Source organism: Pelophylax lessonae (assembly GCF_965119305.1).
Source record: "Pelophylax lessonae genome assembly, chromosome: 6".
NCBI lineage: Eukaryota > Metazoa > Chordata > Amphibia > Anura > Ranidae > Pelophylax > Pelophylax lessonae.
The window spans coordinates 33,124,555-33,145,337 of NC_138773.1; the positions used below are offsets into that span (position 1 = coordinate 33,124,555).

Below are 20,783 nucleotides of genomic sequence, written 5' to 3' on the forward strand. Positions count from 1 at the left end.
AAAATTTCAGTACACAGCGCAGAAGCATTATGGTGGCGACCGAGCATTGGCCTGTGCCAGAACATTACCAACGAGGATCGCACTGGGGTGTCCCAAAAAAAAGGTCTCTGGGGAGCACTGATTTCCAATGCATTGCCTACTATAATAGCTTGCATGGGCAGCGAAGGATAAGCAGCAGGGACCGGGGTGTGTGGAGGGTGTTTTTTTTGTTTGCTTCACCTTTTCATGTGAAACGGTGGAGTAACCCTTTAAAGATGTTAACAATGACATAACATTGCTTTTAGCAATTGGGATTACATCTACACTTTTGAGTAAGGCCGATAGTTTAAATTGTCACTGTGTTCCAATTTGGGTACCAGCATTCTGGTCTGGTCATAGTGAGGACATATTATTTACTTATTACAAATCTTTATATAGCACCATCAATTCACACAGTGCTTTACACATATAATATCCATTCACATCAGTCCCTGCCCTTAAGGAGCTCACAATCTAAGGTTCCAAACTCGCATTCATACATACTAGGGCCAATTTACCTACCAGCATGTCTCTTTGGAGTGTGGGAGGAAGCCCACACAGGCACAGGGAGAACATGCAAACTCCAGGCAGGTAGTGCCATGGTTGGGATTTGAACCAATGACCCCAGTCCTTCTAGGCAGAAGTGCTAACCACTTAGCCACTATGATTTACTATTGGCGATTTTCCACTGCATGCAACCGAACGGTTCGACTCGCTTTTGTGCTTTTCCACTGCTGGTACCGCATGGTACGGTGTAGGAACGGTTAGGTACGGTAAGGCGGCGCTTTTCCACTGCATGGAACCGAACAGTACGGCTCTCAAAAACAGTACCACCTCGATTGTGGTTCAGGTACCATACCAGTACCATATCCCACAATCCTTTGCATGCAGTTACTACTAGCCACTGATTGGTCAGAGAATCCCACCCACCCCGTTGTTATCCCACCCACTTAACTTTAGTACTACTTTAGTGGAAAAGCAAACCATACCGTACCGTACCGAACCGTTCCAACACCGTACCATGCGGTACCAGCAGTGGAAAAGCAAACAGGGCCAAGCAGGGCCGAATAGACCCGAGCCGGTACTTGCAGTGGAAAAGTGCCATTTTATAGTGAAGTCCCATAGAAAACAGGAGACCGCGTTTTACAAATCTCGCTCTTTATTGCCTGAAAATAAAGCAAGTTCAAGAAGCAAAGGTGACGAAGACAGACGATGCGGGAGATTTAAACATGCCCATTTTTCAGACACTCCTTAGTGCGGCTTTGTTGACCATGTTTGAATCTCCTGGACAAAGTTGAATCAACCAATAAAAAAAAGAAAGAAAAAAAATGGAATTGTGATGGAGCTGTACAGCTGAGCGATAATCTCTGACCCATTCTGGCAGAGGAACAGTGAAAAGAGCAACACTGTGTGGTTATGGGGCTGGCCAACGGACTTGGACGCTGGAGGTTTTTAATGGCTTCATGGTTTTCGAGTAGCTCCCTTTTGGAGCACAGACATCGCATTATTACTTTGGCACAAATGACATTGACAAGGGTGGGAGGTCACATGATGAACGATGGAGAGATCGTAGGGTGAAGGCACAGAGTTTTAAACAGACGCGACACCAACAAGCGTGTTTGAAGCTGGGCAAGGGCAGCCATGTTCTTGGAGACCAAGAGTGAATTATATCTATATATACAGGTCAAATATCTCCCTGATTTTTATTTTATTTTTTTTAATTTTTCACAACACTTTTTTTCCATAAACATAATTGAACGTTTTTTTAAAAAGCCCAAAACGAACACACCTCCCCAATAATGGAGTTGTGCTTCGAAATATAAAAAAAAAAAATTTGAACGAAATTTGGCACTTACAAAAATGTTTGAAACACAAGCACAATGGATTCATCACATAAGGGTTTCCATCGCTTTGCATTAAAGCTTGGAGGAATAAGGAAGAGGTGGTGGTCAGCCTGTAGTAGGCCAGTGTTCTTAGAAATCAGTGCCCAGCATGACAAAAAATCCAAGATTTTGTCCTGGTGAGCTAGGGATTCTCGCAATCAATTTTTTTCTCTTTTTTTACAATTGGTCAGAAGAGCTTCCTGTGCTATTTCAAGGAGCCAGAGCCAATCGTGGCCTTCACCAAGATGGTGGCTCCTTTTAAGGAGAAGGGCAGGTGTTTAGAACTCTGTGGCTGATGGTGAAAGGTCACATGACAGACGATCGCACGGTGAGGGACTGTGCAGCTTGTGATTGCGATCTGTAAATTGAGACCCTCAGTCTGTGTATAATTTGGAATATCCCTCATGTATAACCCCACCCGCCCCATGTTGTACCCATAGTTCATCTTCAAATTGACACCTCATATTCCCGGGTATCCTGAAACAGAAAAAAGATAAGATGCAAGTTAGAGTATGCTAGCATATATATATATATACAGTTGAGTGAAAAGTGAAAAAGTATTTGCCCCTTCCTGATTTTTTTTGCACACTTAACCACTTAAGCCCCGGAAGATTTTACCCCCTTCCTGACCAGGCCCTATTTTGTGATTCGGCACTGCGTGACTTTAACAGACAATTGCGCAGTCGTGCGACACTGTACCTAAACAAATTTGATGTCCTTTTTTTCCCATAAACAGAGCTTTCTTTTGGTGGTATTTGATCACCTGTGCAATTTTTTGATCATGCGCTATAAACAAAAAAACAGCGACAATTTTGCAAAAATAACAATATTTTTAAATCTTTTTTTTATATGAAAGTCCCCCCAAAAAAATGTAAAATCAAAATTTTTTAACATTTTTGGCCAATTTGTTTTCTGCTACATATGTTTGGTAAAAAAAATCACAATAAGCGTATTTTGATTGGTTTGCGCAAAAGTTATTGCGTTTACTAACTAAGGGAAAGATTTCTGTCATTTTTGTTGTTTTTTTTTTTAATGAGTAATGGCGGCGATCTGCGAGTTTTTTTTTCTTTTCTTTTTTCCGGGACTGCGACATTGCGGCGGACAGATCGGACCCTTGACTGACATTTTTGACACTTTTGGGGGTACCAGTGACATTTCTACAGTAATCCGTGCTATACATATGCACTGTTACTGTAAAAATAACACTGGCAGGGAAGAGGTTAACTTTATTGGGGAAGGAGGGGTTAAGTGTGTCCCTAGGGGCGTGCTTCTAACTGTGCATGGATGTGGCTTTTTATGTAACAGCAGAGATCTACAGTCCTACATAGCAGGACCGTATGATCTCTGCTGTTACACAAGAGAGAATGACAGGCGGCTGTGTTTACATTAGTCGCCTGCCTTTCTCCCTCTGTAACTGACAATCGCGAGTGACCAGCGGACATCGGGTCCGCCGGTCACTCGCGCTGAGGTGTCTGTGAACGAGCAGGGGCGGTCACCCCCTATTGGCTCACAGGCTACGGTACGTCACTTTGCCTGCACAGGGCTGACCGCCGCAGTATATGTTCTTGCAGCGGTCGGCAAGTGGTTAAAGTATTCTGATCATTAAACCAATTTTAATATTACACATAGATAACCCGAGTAAATACAAAATGCAGTTTTTAAATGATGTTTTAATTCATAACGGAAAAAAGCTGTCCAAACCTGCCTGGTCCTATGTGAAAAAGTAAATGCCCCCTCGCTTGCTAAATCATGAATGAACAATGCCTAACCACATTTTTTGGAAAGCTGAGTTAAGTTTCACTTGACACATGTGAAACACATCTTTCATCCAGGCTTGATTACTGCCAGACCTGTTGAAGCAAGAAATCACTGAAATAGAAGCTGTCTGACAAAGTGAAGCACGCTAAAAAATCTCAAAAAGCAACACATCATACCGCAATCTAAAGAAATTCAAGAACAGATCAGAATAGTAATTAGAATACGGGTTATGGAAATAGTAATTGAGAATAGTAATGAGAAAGTAATTGACGCATATCATTCTGTAAGTGTTACAAAGCCATTTCTAATGCCTCGTACACACGCAACGATTATCGGCCGACGGATCGTCCGACTTTTGTCAAGAGTTGTGTTTTGTTGGTTGGAATGTGCCTAGACTGCACACGAATTTTCTCGGCCAACAAAAATCTACTTTTGAAGTGATGTCATGTGCTGGTTTACTTTCCGTGTTTTTTCTCTTCTCTGAGCATGCCCAGTCTTGCTCATCAGATTTTTGTCTGCCGAAATCTGTACTGACTGACGGAAAATCGGCCATTGTGTTGTTGGCCAACAAAAATTTTATAGCCTGCACACCAGATTTTTTTCGGTCGAAAAGTCGGAGTCGGTTGTCGGAAGCATCATACTAACAAGCCAAAAAACGGCCGATCGGACGTTGGCCGAAAATTCACGGTCAATAATCGATGCGTGTGTACGAGGCATAAGGCTTTGGGACTCCAGCGAACCACGGTGAGAGCCATTATCCACAAATAGAGAAAACTTGGAACAGTGGTTAAGCTTCCCAGGAGTGGCCGGCCTACCAAAATTACTCCAAGAGCACAACGGCGATTCATCCAGGAGGTCATAAAAGAACCCAGAAAAACATCTAAAGAACTGCAGGCCTCACTTGCCTCAGATAAGGTCAGTGTTCCTGATTCAACAATAAGAAAGAGACTGGGCAAAAATGGCATCCATAGGAGAGTTCCAAGGCCAAAGCCACTTCTGACCAAGAAGAAGACAAAGGCTCGGCTCACATTTGTAAAAAAAAAACATCTTAATTATCCCCAAGACTTTTGGGCCAGTATTCTGTGGACTTTTTGGAAGGCGTGCACCCCGTTACATCTGGCGCAAAACTAACACAGCATTTCATAAGAAGAACATCAGACCAGCAGTCACACATGGTGGTGGTAGTGTGATGGTCTGGGGCTGCTTTGAAGATTCAGGATCTGGATGACTTGCCGTATTTGATGGAACCATGATTTCTGCCCTCTACCAGAAAATCCTGAAGAGAATGTCCGGCCATCAGTTCCTGACCTCAAGCTCAAGTGCATTTGGGTTATGCAGCTGGACAATGATCCAAAACACACCAGCAAGTCCACCTCTGAATGGCTCACAAAAAAACTAAATGAAGGTTTGGAGTGGCCCATTCAAAGTCCAGACTTAAATCCGATTGAGATGCTGTGGCATGGCCTTAAACAGGCTGTTCGTGTTGGAAAACCCTCCAATGTGGCTGAATTAAAAAAAATTCTACAAAAAGAGTGGGCTAAAATTCCTCCACAGAAATGTGAAAGACTCATTACCAGTTATCGCAAAAGCTTGATTGCAGTTGTTGCCGCCAAGGGTTGCACAACCAGTTATTAGGTTTAGGGGGCAATTACTTTTTCACATAGGACTAAGCAGGGTTGGACCGCTTTTTTCCCTTAATAAATGAAATCATTTTAAAAATAGCATTTTGAATTTACCAGGGTTATCTTTGTGTAATATTAAAATTAGTTTGATGATCTGAATCATTTAGGTCTGACAAATATGCAACAAAAAAATAAAAATCAGGAAGGGGGCAAATACTTTTGCACAGCAATGTACATAGACACCAAAACAAGAGCTCAAAGACAACCTTAATTAAATTAATGGGAATATCTTTACAGAGTAAAAACATGTTATAAAAAGAGCCTCCAAACAACTCCACTAAACTGCAAAGCGTCCATTTTATTATTAAAGGGTGATGAATTATAACCACAGTTTTGTATAAGAAGGATCATCAGATCATTAACAACCTAATCTAAGGGTTCCCCAGCAGAACGTCGTGTCACCGGAAATTACATGCTGGATGTGGCATCATAGAGCACCCCTGAGTGGAATACAAAAAGGGGCATTGGGAGGGAACGCAAGCCAATGTGTGGACAAGCCATCTCCACAAAAACGCCTTTGGGGAGTGGCCCCTTTATCAAGTCTTCCATTTTATTGGAATGACATCCATGCTATGGAAGGTTATCCAATATAGTTGGAATGACACTTATATTATTAAGATTAAGTTGTTACTGATGATCCTTCTTATTCAAGACTGTGCTTTTAATTTATCATCCTTTAATAAAAATGGATGCTTTGCAGTTCAACTGAGTTGTTTGGAGGCATCTTTTTTTTTTCTTTTTTTTTTATAACATCTACTGTACATATGAAACTGCAGATATATTCCCAATATTATAATTAAGGTTGTCTCTGAGAGCTTTTTTTGGTGTTTTTAGATTATGGTATTCACTTCCACCACTCCAGGTGGTTCTTATGTGCAGCTGCTGGAGATGCCTACTTTTAGACTCTGGTATACAGTATATAGATTTTTTAGGTCTTATTTCAATAGGTTTTAGCACCAGAATATTGGTATTATAATTTATATACATTGCAATTCCAGTAGTTAACCTACCCCAAATAAGGTCATAAATCCCACACTTTCAAAATGAATGTTTCAGTAATAGGTGGAACCTGCTGAGGTAAGTCGCAGGCTTTTCTCTTCTATCTACTTGGGTGGGGGTCTTTAAACTATGGCCCTCCAGTTGTTCAGGAACTACAATCCCCATCATGCCTAATCATGTCTGAGAATGTCAGAGGGATGTGTGGTTCCACAACAGCTGGAGGGCCGTAGTTTGAGGATCCCCGTCCTTGGGACTCCAAGCATGAGAACCCCCCCCCGACAATTCCTGCCGGTTCCTGCCCACCTGGAAGTTTCGGATGTTCCCGCCCACCTTTGTGTGGTCCAGCCCCTCCTAGGCAGTCAAGGCTGAGCAAATATTAAAGTTATACTTTGGATAATGACAATGACTGCAGAGAGACCTAAGGCAGTCAGTAAAAGATCTGAGGTACTCTGTAGAAGACCCACAGAACTCATTAGAAGACCTGGGACACATAGTAGAATAACTGAGACACTTACTAGAAGACCCTAGGACCAGTAGAAGACTCAGGGCACTCACACTTGAAAAAGGAGTGCGCATGCCCGAACTTGGCATCTGACGCATGCTCCGAAACGCGTAGTGAAGCCCGGATTGCCCTTACTGCCCTTCCTTGCATGTGACGTCAGATGCTGCCGGCCGCTGTTCAAGCTACTGCAAGTTCCTACATCGAGTCGACCCGGAAGTTGACAGAGAAAGCCTCCAGACCCCTCCCGGACGGTCAGACTATACCAGAACTGAAGCAGACTTCCAGCCACCGGAGCATAACGCCACGCCACACACGTTAACGAGAACCTTGATGTGAGTCACTATTATCGTCTGTTGTTATTAAATTGTATACCACACTCAAGAGGCGCTTTCCTCTTTTCTATGCTCCTAGGCAGTCAAGGCTGAGCAAATATTAAAGTTATACTTTGGATAATGACAAAGAATGCAGAGAGACCTAGGGCAGTCAGTAAAAGATCCGAGGTACTCTGTAGAAGACCCACAGAACTCCTTAGAAGACCTGGGACACATAGTAGAATAACTGAGACACTTACTAGAAGACCCTAGGACCAGTAGAAGACTCGGGACACTCAATAACAGACCCAGAGGTCTCAGTATAAGATCCTGGAAACAGTAGAAGACCCATATCACCCAGTAGCAGGTCAGGGAAACTCCTTAAAAGACCCAGGCACTCAGTAGAAGACAGAGCATTCAGTAGAAGACCAGGGGTACTCAACAGAAATCCTGGGGCACTAAGTCAAAGATCCAGGACAAATGCTCTTTGTGTCAAGGTTTAGTATTGCTCCAGTCCTATTGGATTCAAAGGTGTTCCCAGGCCAGCTGGGAAATACAATCATTCCAGTAATTCCTGAGCTAGCACTAAGACCTCTTCCCAATCTGGCATGCACTAAGGCCCATTCTACACCATCAATGACAGGTTATCACACTTACCCCAGCCTCATATAATGGGTTATTGAAATCAGACTCCACGGTGATAGGACTGTAAGAATGGGAAGCTGGGAAGGAGAATCCAAAAAGAGACTTTCCTTGAAACCTGAAGAGGAAAGCAGAAGACGTTCAGTTTTCTGAGCACTGGCTCAGTAAAGCTTTAGTCCACCAAAAGCATAGATGTATAGTAACTAAGTAGAACTACTCCACTACTGTACTTAAGTACCGAAATGCGGTATCTGTACTTTCCTGGAGTAGAATTTTTTTCTCCTACTTCCACTTTTACTTCACTACATTTTTTCGATGATTTCAATACTTCTACTCCGATATTTTTTTTTTTTGTGCTGCATAGTTACTCGTTACAATTATAAAAATTACCACTGCCAGAACAGTAGATGGCAGGTTTCATGAAGCTCAAAACATGTGTATTATCAGCGCATACGAAAATAAATGCTACTGTATGCATAAATAAAAGCTGCATTTGAAATAACAATATGATGTTCAAACTTTTGACTTTTTTCTTTAATAACTACATAACACAGTACTTGTACTTTTACTTTCAGTACTTGAGTAGCAAATTTTTTTTAAAAAACTACTTGCAATACTTAAGTACAAAAAATGTTGAATACTTTAGTACTTCTACTCAAGTCACTTTTTGATCGAGCACTTGTACTTTTACTCAAGTATGGGTTTCAAGTACTTTATACAACTCTGACCAAAAGTGATATTTTAGTTACAGGTAAAATCTGGCAGGCTGAGTCAGCCCTTGGATTCTTATATCTTGGAAACTCTAACAGCGAGCTCTCCCAGCCATAATTCTCAGCTCTGTTTCTGTCCACTGGGAAATTTTGGGTGTCCCGCCAATCTTTGTTTGTTCTGGCTGCTTCTGTTACAGTATAATCACCATATTCTACAAGTCTTTTTTTGTGAGAGTTCTACATTAGTTCAGGTTAGACATGTGCGATTCATTTTGTTAAAAATCAAAATTTCCAAATCCGAAATAAATTATAACGAAACAAAAATATCTGAATTCGAAAAATTAATTAAAATTCGAAATAACGATGATAATTCCTACTTAGGCTACTTTTTAGAATAGAATAAAATAAAATAAAATTGAAAATAAAAGAATAGAAAAGAATAGAATAAAACAGCATAGAAAAAAAAGAATAGAATAGAAAATAAAAGAACAGAAAATAAAAGAATAAAAAGGACAATAAAAGAATAGAATATAAAGGAATAGAAAATAAAATGAAATAAAATAATAGAATAAAATAGAATGAATACAGCCGTCTTCTGAAATTCAAATCAATTTTAAAATAATGAATATACGAAACAAATCCCGAAAACAAATCATTCTAAAACAACGAATATGTCAAAACAAAATGATTAACTTAATGAATGAATAATAAAACAATTGTTTCCGTCATGCACATCTCTAGCTCAGGTAGGGAAGTGTTGAGCATTCAGATCATTTTAGTGTGGGGAATTTATTATCTATGAACACATTTTTTTGATTGGTTCCCATTTATTATTTAGATCTCTATTATTTTACATAGGTACAGATATATCTCCATATCTTTTTTACATTTTTGTCACTCTAGCACCAGTGAACACCTATATACTAACCTACACATTTACCCCTATAGAAATCACTGGAGATCAACATCTGTGTCATCACCATTTAATATCTTGGCTATTCACATGCACCCTGGAATGTTTATCTGGCATGCCCTGGGCCGTGGTTCGGGCCCCTACAGCTCCCGGAGTAGATTTGTTGGCTGTTGGACCACTGTCCATACCACCCCCTTTTATTTTGACCCCATTTTAAATACTGATTTGGGGTGCATCTGCTCCTGATGAGTGGGAATATCCACGAAACGCGTCGAGCTAATATAGATGTGTCCCCCATTAATAAATTTGTTATTTGGACTATATACATTATATCGTCAATGACCTTCTATCCCAATGTATACTTCATCATTATTGTATGATTCTGCATTTAAGATGTTTTATTGCCTCTTTGACTGTATGTCACATGTATGTAACTTCATGTATCATGCATGTTTTGCTTATGTCATTTTATGAGATTTATATATGATATATTAAATCTTTTACCTTATGTCAGGTGACTGTACTATTCTATCATGCCCACCGACTCCACACACCTCATACAAAGTCCAGTTTTTCCCCCCTTCCCGTTTTATCCCATTAAACATTTTGGGACATCGGCTTTTCTAATAGCAATACCAATATTACGTTATGGTTATTTATACCTATTATTACATATTATACCCACTATGCCGATCCCATTGTATCCTTCCTACTGCCAATTTTATTCCCCTTCCTCCTCATTTATACCATGAACAAATCTATCAGCTATCATCATGCATACAACCAGCATAATTGTTGCTGACCCCACTCAATGTGCACTCACTTTGTGTAATAGATGTATATTCCGCCAATCAGAAGGATGACCAATATAATGGGCAGGAAAATGGCGAGCGCAATGTTCCCACCCTCCATCTGGTGGGAGGGGTCTGTTGTCTGGGCAACTGGAAGAGAGAGAAAAAGACAAGTCACTCACCTAGGGGATGAGCATATTCTTTAATGGACCTGAAATGGAAAGAGGTGACCCAGACCACGAACCTCGGAGGTGGGATTAGATGATGATGGGTAATGAACAAAGCGGTGGCTCCTAGTCATGTTAATATAACAATGCAGCGATGGAATGGCACAGGTGATGCGTATGTTATGATGGTGGTGAAAAGTTTGGGCGGAAAGTGATGACTAAATAGACATCCACTAAGTCAGACCTTCCAACTTCCTGTCATCCAGGAGCTCCTCATAGGCAACTGAAAATGAAATAAAAAAAAATATTTGTACTTATTTTATTAGTAAGTCTTATTTATTGTCCACACTTTCTTTACCATACAAAATGTATGTAAGAACTCAACCATGTCAGGGTGCAAAAGACTCCTGAAATTCTGTCTGTAATATTTTGTTAATGAAAACAGAGGTCTCCTTATGTGTACTTTGCAATGGGAAAGTCACCTCTTCATAGAGTGGTCCCTACTGCCTTCTACAGGGGCATCTGCATTCAGATATGTAAAGGAGAGTATAAACTTACCAAGAGAGTAGGGCATGGCCTACATGGGTGATTATTTGTAGCTCAACCAGGCTACAAATATCTCATGGGATTGATCTCTTTGCTTATATCACATTGCCTTTATTGTGAGCTGCTACATAAAAGAATTGCAGTATCGTAATACATTGGCCTGCAGGGTTGCTCACTGTCCGTAAATTTAACTGAAATTGAAGGGAAATCTCTCCAGTTGGATGCAGGTGCCAAAGCTGCTGGGTTATATCAGCTGAACCTTCATGTAAATGGAGAAATACATTTTTTTGCCTTTTATTATACCTTAACCACTTAAGCCCCGGAAGATTTTACCCCCTTCCTGACCAGCGCCTATTTTGCAATTCGGCACTGCATGACTTTAACGGACAATTGCGCGGTCATGCGATGCTGTACCTAAACAAATTTGACGTCCTTTTTTTCCCACAAACAGAGCTTTCTTTTGGTGGTATTTGATCACCTGTGCGATTTTTTGATCATGCGCTATAAACAAAAAAATAGCATCAATTTTGCAAAAATAACAATATTTTTCACATTTTTTTATATGAAATCCCCCCCCCCCCAAAAAAAATGTAAAAATCAAAATTTTTTAACATTTTAGGCCAATTTTTTTTTTTACCATATGTTTGGTAAAAAAAAATCGCAAAAAGCGTATTTTGATTGTTTTGGGCAAAAGTTATTGCGTTTACTAACAAAGGGAAATATTTTTGTCATTTTTGTTGTTTTTTTTTTAACGCGTAATGGCGGCGATCTGCAATTTTTTTTCGGTACTGCGACATTGGGGCGGACAGATCGGACCCTTGACTGACATTTTTGACACTTTTGGGGTTACCAGTGACATTACTACAGTAATCAGTGCTATACATATGCCCTGTTACTGTAAAAATGACACTGGCAGTGAAGTGGTTAACTTTTTTTGAGAGGGAGGGGTTAAGTGTGTCCCTAGGGACGTGTTTCTAACTGATTGGATGTGGCTTGATGTGTAAGAACAGTGATCAACGGTCCTACATAGCAGAACCATTTGATCACTATTCTTAAGCTGGCCATACACTATACAATTTTCTTATTCAATTTCCTTTAGATTTACCTTAAACTATGTAGTGCAAGGGCCTGCCAGATTGCATACACATTGAAAGTGTTTAGGTTTGACCCTATATCACATGGTTTTGGTAAATCTAAAGCAAAGTTGAACAAGAAAATTGTATAGTGTATGGCCAGCCTTACACAGGGGAGAATGACAGGCGGCTTGTTTACATCAGCCGCCTGCCTTCCTCCCACTGTCACGGACGATCGCCGAGTGCCCGGCGGACATCGGGTCCGCCATGCACACGCACGGGGGGGTCAGTGACCGAGCGGGAGCGCGCATCCGGCGGCGCGCGCTCGCTTCCAAAACCCTTACAGGCTAACGACGTAGCCCTAAGTCGCTCTGCCTGTGAGGGGCTGACTGCCGACGTAAATAGTCGTGCGGCAGTCGGCAAGTGGTTAAGCACATTGCTAATAGTACTAGCTACATGTTTGTAGCTTGAAGTGGTTGTTAGGCCACTATATACTTTTTATACAATCCTCTCTCTGTGTGCCCGTGTGTGCATTTTATATAAAAAATGCCGTCTATATCTGATTTCAGAGCACCTCTCGGCGCTCACGTGACCGGCCGCCTCTCTCCATCTGACAGCTGCAGCGGGAGAGGCTGGGAATCACCTGCTGATGTCAGTCAAGAGGAGGAAAGGAGAGGAGGAGAGAGACGGCCAGTAACGTGAGCGCCGAGCGGTGCTCTGGAATCAGGTGACAACATTTTCTTAATACACACACAGGGGCACACAGGATGAGGAAACAGAGAGGATTATATAAAAATGTAAATGTTATTTTAGCTGCAGAAGTGGAGGGGCGGACACTGTCACTAGCTGACAGGCAGGGGGGAGGGGGGAGAAGATGCGGGAGAGAAGAGAGGAGGGCTGCGGATGATGGAGGCACGTAAACTGACCACGGTGTCAGGGCTCAGCAGCCATGATATACAGTGGTCAGTTTACATGGGGGAGGGCAGAACCTGGCAGGATCAGCCAGGTATTTTAAATGATGGAAATGGCCACATTACACAGCACAAGCACTGTGCTATATATTTGCTTGGGTCCTCAACCAAACTGTCAAACAACAAATGGCTGATGCCATAACTGATCACATGTACAGCACCGTGGCAGTTGAAGATCAAACAGAAGCAGCTTCCTTGGCTGTAAAGGATAGGAGGGTTTAATTCTGCTTTCAAGTGGAGTTCCACCCATTGTTATTGTTGCAATATATGTTGAAAGCATTGAGAATGCTTTTACCAATGGCAAGTTTTTTTTTTTTTTTGGAAGTAAATACTTTATTTGTTCTTTTTTTCAGCAGCACTTTCGGCTGTGGCTGCCTAGGCAATTACGTCACTAGCTGATTCGCAAGGGCTCCTGGGATAGCGGCATCATGTGTTCCAGGAGTCCTTGCGAATCGCCTAGTTTTGAAATCTGCCATTATTTCGAGACCGAAAATGACGCGAATGGGGGGAGTTAGGAGCAATTTTCTAAAAATTGCATCTGACGGAAGGAAGTAGAGCATATCTGCTCAGGACCAGTCTGCGCAGGCGCAAGATCGGGAGGTGCATGCTGGGTAGCCGAAATCCTGGAAATAAAGAAAAGAGGGCTTCAGATGCCCACAGCTAACATGAAACCTAATATATAATATAATATATATATCAAATATTATAACATTAACTAAAATGACCACACATATGACATGTTCTAAATGTTAATATATATATGTTTAGACAAATACAGAGGAATCTAAAAAAAAAAAAAAAAAAAAAGAAAAGTGTTTGGGGGACTGGAACCCCGCTTTAGGGCTGTCAGCAGATCTGAGCATGTGCAGAGCAGGGTGAGAGTGTAGTACTTATTTTTACATACAGTAGCTACACCTGTCAAATGGGCCAGCACAAAGTGATCTAGCAGGACTTCATTTTCCACTTTAACCACTTGCCGACCAGTCACTGGGAATGTACTGCGGCAAAGTGGCTCGATTCCGTCCAGCGACGTAGACCTACGTCGCTGGACTCCTCCCCTTGTGGGCTGCGCTCGTGCGCCGCCGGAGGCTCCCTCCCGCTGTTTTCAGTCACAGCGGGAGTCGGGCCAGGGGAGGAGCGGCGGGGATCACCGCCGCTCTTCCCCGATCATCGGGGAATCGAGTTTGGAGATCCGCCCGCTTGTGTATACAAAGCGGGCGGATCTCCTAAGTGACAAACAGTGACAGATTGCAGGGTTCAGCATAGCTGAACCTGCGATCTGTCCCTGGGTCACTCAGTCACCTCCCCCCACACACGTCAGTAAACACCAGGCATACATTAACCCCTCCTCTCCAATAAAATTAACCCCTTCCCTGCCAGTGTCATTTTTACAGTAACAGTGCATATATATAGCACTGATTACTGCAGTAATGTCACTGGTACCCCCAAAAGTGTCAAAAATGTCAGTCAAGGGTCCGATCTGTCCGCCGCAATGTCGCAGTCCCGCAAAAAAAATCGCAGATCGCCGCCATTACGCGTAAAAAAAAAAAACACCAAAAATGACAGAAATCTTTCCCTTAGTTAGTAAACGCAATAACTTTTGCGCAAACCATTCAAAATACGCTTATTGTGATTTTTTTTTTACCAAACATAGGTAGCAGAAAACAAATTGGCCGAAAATTTAAAAAAATTTAGATTTTTACATTTTTTTTGGGGGGGGGGAATTTCATATAAAAAAAATTGAAAAATATTGTTATTTTTTCACAATGTACGCTCTTTTTTTGTTTATAGCGCAAAAAGTAAAAATCGCACGGGTGATCAAATACCACCAAAAGAAAGCTCTGTTTGTGAAAAAAAAAGGACGTAAATTTGGTTTGGGTACAGCGTCGCATGACCGCGCAATTGTCAGTTTAATTTGCACAGTGCCGAATCGCAAAAAGTGGCCCGGACGTAAGACAGCAAAATCCTCCGGTGGTAAAGTGGTTAAATATTGATATTTGCACTGTACTTGTACTTTTTTGAAGTGTCATTAAAAAATTTGGCTCTGTCAGTAAATTTCATGTGTTGTGCCAGTAATAAATTTGGCACTGTCAGTAAATTTTATGTGTTGTGCCAGTCAAAAAATTGGCGCTGTCAGTAAATTTTGTGTTGTGCCAGTCAAAAAATTGGCGCTGTCAGTAAATTGTATGCATTGTGCCAGTCAAAAAATTGGCGCTGTCAGTAGATTTTGTGTTGTGCCAGTAAAAAAAAAGTGGCACTGTCAGTAAATTTTATGCGTTGTGCCAGTCAAAAAATTGGCGCTGTCAGTAAATTTTGTGTTGTGCCAGTCAAAAAATTGGCGCTGTCAGTAAATTGTATGCATTGTGCCAGTCAAAAAATTGGCGCTGTCAGTAGATTTTGTGTTGTGCCAGTAAAAAAAAAGTGGCACTGTCAGTAAATTTTATGCGTTGTGCCAGTCAAAAAATTGGCGCTGTCAGTAAATTTTGTGTTGTGCCAGTCAAAAAATTGGCGCTGTCAGTAAATTGTATGCATTGTGCCAGTCAAAAAATTGGCGCTGTCAGTAGATTTTGTGTTGTGCCAGTAAAAAAAAAGTGGCACTGTCAGTAAATTTTATGCGTTGTGCCAGTCAAAAAATTGGCGCTGTCAGTAAATTTTGTGTTGTGCCAGTCAAAAAATTGGCGCTGTCAGTAAATTGTATGCATTGTGCCAGTCAAAAAATTGGCGCTGTCAGTAGATTTTGTGTTGTGCCAGTAAAAAAAAAGTGGCACTGTCAGTAAATTTTATGCGTTGTGCCAGTAAAAAAATTGGCGCTGTCAGTAAGTTTCATGTGTTGTGCCAGTAAAAAAATTGGTGCTGTCAGTAAATTTAATGTGTTGTGCTAGTAAAATAATTGGCGCTGTCAGTATATTTTGGTGTCCTGTCAGTAAGTTTCACTTCGGGAGGCTGGCAACACTGGTGGTCAGTCACCTACAATTGCATAATGCCACAATTTAATCACACAGCAGAAACTATTAGTGATTGATGAATTAAAAAGGAAAGTGAACCTATGCGCTACCAGCAAGGTATAAGAAGATGTGGGATCAAAGGATGATGTATGCAGTGGAACACCATAAATCAGCAGCCCATTCAGTAGTGTCACAACAACATACTAAAACAAGTCAATCGCAGAGAGAATAAGCGCTTGATTTCTTGGGAATGGTGGACCAAAAAAATTTTTCTAAAATATATGCAGAATGTGACCAGATATATAGGTAAAAACAAATAATAAAACAGCAATAAAATGACAATTTCAAACTCTTACATGAAAGATAAGATAAGTGACGCTGATAAGAAGATAGATAAAGTGATCGGAGCTGAATCATAAATACATAAAATACTGGTGGTGAGCAACAAAGAGGTTGCAAAAAATCCCAGTGATGTAACTGACAATATTCGGTGCAAGTGAGAAAATATTCTGTGCAATAAATTTAAAGGTGCAAATAAAATGATAAGCAAAATGAATGCTACAAAGTGCTTGAAATAATGTGTATATCGCTGGGTAAATACAGTCAAAATCTGACAAAATAACACAAAATCCCATATAAATAGGTGCAACAATTATAAAGTGCTGGTATTTTCAAGAGGGAATAGTGAAAGTTCATATGTGGTCCAGTGACACTAAAGGGATGGTTCCGGTGACAGCCAGGTGCGATATTTTGTGAGCTAGGGATCCAAAATTAGGTGCAATGCCTGCTCACCTCCATTAACACTCAAATGAGCGTTTCGGTGTAATCAATCACCATAAAGGACCTCCGGATGTTCTCCAATAGATGGGGGGCCTATAGGTGTAAATATATGGATCTCCACAATGTAATGCCCAATTAGTATTCCTTTCCTTACAACGGTATCATCACTCAGATAGAAAATACATCGATTCCTGGGACACTCGCTCATCAAAGACGAGAAGGGGCTCTCATAGTGTAGTAAATCAGGATATTTTAATGATAAAAAATGCAGAAAACTTACATATAAAACTATAAACCCTTGAAAAAGTCACTTGTGTTTGTGACGCAACGCGTCGGTAAAAGCCGTGGTGACGTCACTTCCAGTCTACGGCCGAGACCGGAAGCATCGGAGTACACCAGTGGCCGAATGTAGGTAATAGCAGACTTCAGCCACTAATCGAGTGAGAATAAATATCAATATAAATAGGTGGCAAGGTATGGTATAAATAAATAGTGCAGTAAAGTAAATCCCAATAAATAGATATATAGTGGAAATGGATAAAAGATAATTGATATGGTGGTCGGTAGTAATAAGCAAAAAAAGCAGTGGAAAAACTCTTGAGTACCTTTTGTATGGTATTCCTCCAATATGACCACTAGAGGTCGCACTTACCCTGTAGCCAGATAATGTTCATGAAGAACGTATAGGGCAGTGATGGCGAACCTTGGCACCCCAGATGTTTTGGGACTACATTTCCCATGATGCTCCTGTACTCTGCAGTGTAGTTGAGCATCATGGGAAATGTAGTTCCAAAACATCTGGGGTGCCAAGGTTCGCCATCACTGGTATAGGGTATGAAAAAAACTCTCAGACCTGTCCCCAATCTGTCCTTACGGACCGATGGATCCCATCTGAGTGCAAGGGAGAAACAGACCTCTTAGTGTGGCATACAATAGAGAGTTTACAAAAGGCTAGTAGTAACTCACGCTTAAGCAATGGATGCAGCAGATCATGTCAGACAGGTGCAGACAGCGCCGGAGAAGCTTCCGCGTTCCACACTTGGCGAGCTGCGGACCGGAAGTGACGTTGACGTTAGGTCCCGCCCTACGCGTTTCGTCATTGGACGTCTACGGGAGCGGTAGACGTCCAATGACGAAACGCGTAGGACGGAACCTAACGTCAACCTCACTTCCGGTTTGGGGACAGGTCTGAGAGTTTTTTTCATACCCTATACGTTCTTCATGAACATTATCTGGCTACAGGGTAAGTGCGACCTCTAGTAGTCATATTGGAGGAATACCATACAAAAGGTACTCAAGAGTTTTTCCACTGCTTTTTTTGCTTATTACTACCGACCACCATATCAATTATCTTTTATCCATTTCCACTATATATCTATTTATTGGGATTTACTTTACTGCACTATTTATTTATACCATACCTTGCCACCTATTTATATTGATATTTATTCTCACTCGATTAGTGGCTGAAGTCTGCTATTACCTACATTCGGCCAGTGGTTTGAAATCTTTCTTTCACAGGTATAGCATCTGCACATATTTATATCTGCACTATTTATATATGCACTAAGCACTTTTTTCCTCTACCCCATTCACATTTTGTACATACCTCAGGTAGCGCCGTTCCCAACTTTTTCCGCCCCCACAACACATTTTAACCCCTAAGTTTCTTAGGGGTCGGTTGGTGGCTGCAACCTAATCACTTTACAGGCTCGGAAGTTCTCATCCATAGCGCTGGTTCCCCCTCTTTCCCTCATTTTATCGGAGTACACCGCATCGGCGGTATTGTGCTTACTACTAAACGCATCTACCCAGTTTTATATGTAAGTTTTCTGCATTTTTTATCACTAAAATATTCAAGGTTGTGGAACGCATGTCAGCACGCTATTTACCACGTGGAATGCAAGCCGGAACACTAGGAGGTGGAGGTGTTTGTAAGCGGTTTCTTTGCCTGCAAACTTGGAGTTTGAGTCTTTCTTCGCTCAGATTTTTATGAATATTTGATGAATAAACTTTTAAAACGATACTACACTATCTGGAGCCTTTCTTTTAACCCCATATCCTGAGGATCGAGATCGGGTAAGGAGGAACCTAACCTGCATCCCACCAGGATCATCCACAAAGGGGATCCCCAATCCGGCCTGAACGGCCTCCAAGCGCTGTAGGTCCTAGTGCTATACAGCACATAGGACCCAACAATTCTGGTAAGTCATTTATTTCTACCGCAAGCCACAGGAAAAGAGGAATCCACGTCATGAAAGTCACAAACTTTTATTTATTGAGCACGAAGCACTTTGCACCTGATCACCACTTGAAAAGACTTTATTGAATTTTACATTTATTTTATTCACATATATTGATCACCACTGGAAAAGACTTATTTATCTATTTATCAATTCCTTGGAATTTTTTTATTAATTTTCATGTGTTTAATTGATTTGTATTTTCACTTATACTGTAAAGATAAGTTTTCAACATTGTTCACATACATTAAGTTAATTGTTTTTCTGCGGCAAGCGCTGTATATAGCCTAGGCTATTTTTCTATCAAATATGCACTGTTACTGTAAAAATGACACTGGCAGGGAAGGGGTTAATTTTTATTGGAGAGGGAGGGGTTAATGTATGCCTGGTGCTTACTGACGTGTGTGGGGGGAGGTGACTGAGTGACACAGGGACAGATCGCAGGTTCAGCTGAACCTGCGATCTGACCCTGCCTGTCACTTAGGAGATCCGCCCGCTTTGTTTACACAAGTGGGCGGATCTCCACACTCGATTCCCCGACGATCGGGGAAGAGCGGCGGTGATCACCTCCGCTCCTCCCCTGGCCCGACTCCCACTGTGACTGAATACAGCGGGAGCGAGCCTCCGGCAGCGCGCGAGCGCCGCCCGGAAGGGGAGGAGTCCAGCGACGTAGAGGGGAATGTCTGGTGACGTAGGTCTACGTCGCCAGACGATAACGAACCACTTTGCCGCAGTACAGTCAACGTGACTGGTCGGCAAGTGGTTAAGGGATTTCCTCTCACTTCCTGTTTGGCTATGGGACAGGAAGTTAAGGGAAATCTTCCAATGGGGACACTAGTTCTGGAGAGCTGGGGGTCCCCAAGGGATTTCCTTAATTTGCAGGGATTTCCTCTCACTTCCTGTTTGGCTATGGGACAGGAAGTGAAGGGAAATCTTCCAATGGGGACACTAATTCTGGTGCGCTGGGGGTCCCCAAGGAGTTCCATTAATTTGCAAGGATTTCCACGCACTTCCTGGTTGGCTATGGGACAGGAAGTGAAGGGAAATCTTCCAATAGGGACACTAGTTCTGGTGCGCTGGGGGTCCCCAAGGAGTTCCATTAATTTGCAGGGATTGCCTCTCACTTCCTGTTTGGCTATGGGACAGGAAGTTAAGGGAAATCTTCCAATGGGGACACTAATTCTGGTGCGCTGGGGGTCCCCAAGGAGTTCCATTAATTTGCAAGGATTTCCATGCACTTCCTGGTTGGCTATGGGACAGGAAGTGAAGGGAAATCTTCCAATGGGGACACTAGTTCTGGTGCGCTGGGGGTCCCCAAGGAGTTCCATTAATTTGCAAGGATTTCCATGCACTTCTTGGTTGGCTATGGGACAGGAAGTGAAGGAAAATCTTCCAATGGTGACACTAGTTCTGGTGCGCTGGGGGTCCCCAAGGAGTTCCATTAATTTGCAAGGATTTCCACGCACTTCCTGGTTGGCTATAGGACAGGAAGTGAAGGGAAATCTTCCAATGGGGACACTAATTCTGGTGAGCTAGGGGTCCCCAAGGAGTTCCATTAATTTGCAAGGATTTTATCGCACTTTCTGGTTAGCTATGGGACAGGAAGTGTAGATAAATCTCCCCAATGGGACACAGATGGTGAAAAGAAATCTGACAGGGGTTATAACCCTCGCTTACTCTATACAAAATAAAAAAAAAAGTTCTGCCTATAATTCTACTTTAAAGGAAAACTGTCGCTGACAGATTATCAGGTCTTACCTGTTAATAAAAATTCTAGTTGCCTGACTGTGAGGCCAATTCTCTGGATTCGGCCCTCTCTGAGTCACTGACAGCCAAACAGTTTGCATTT

The 20,783-nt window shown here is 41.8% G+C and overlaps 1 protein-coding gene across 1 annotated transcript in view; it reads right to left on the minus strand.

The window, feature by feature from the left end:
* Nucleotides 1–1,909: 1,909 nt before the first annotated feature.
* The window catches only part of SEZ6L2 (seizure related 6 homolog like 2), a 73,243-nt gene continuing 54,369 nt past the window's right edge, over nt 1,910–20,783 (minus strand). The window contains exons 14-17 of the mRNA XM_082261240.1: nt 10,621–10,659; nt 10,242–10,359; nt 7,811–7,913; nt 1,910–2,378 (exon numbers count right to left, since the gene is read on the minus strand). Coding sequence (XP_082117366.1) covers nt 2,349–2,378; nt 7,811–7,913; nt 10,242–10,359; nt 10,621–10,659 — 290 coding nt within the window. The 3' untranslated portion in view covers nt 1,910–2,348. The remainder of the gene's footprint in view (nt 2,379–7,810; nt 7,914–10,241; nt 10,360–10,620; nt 10,660–20,783) is intronic.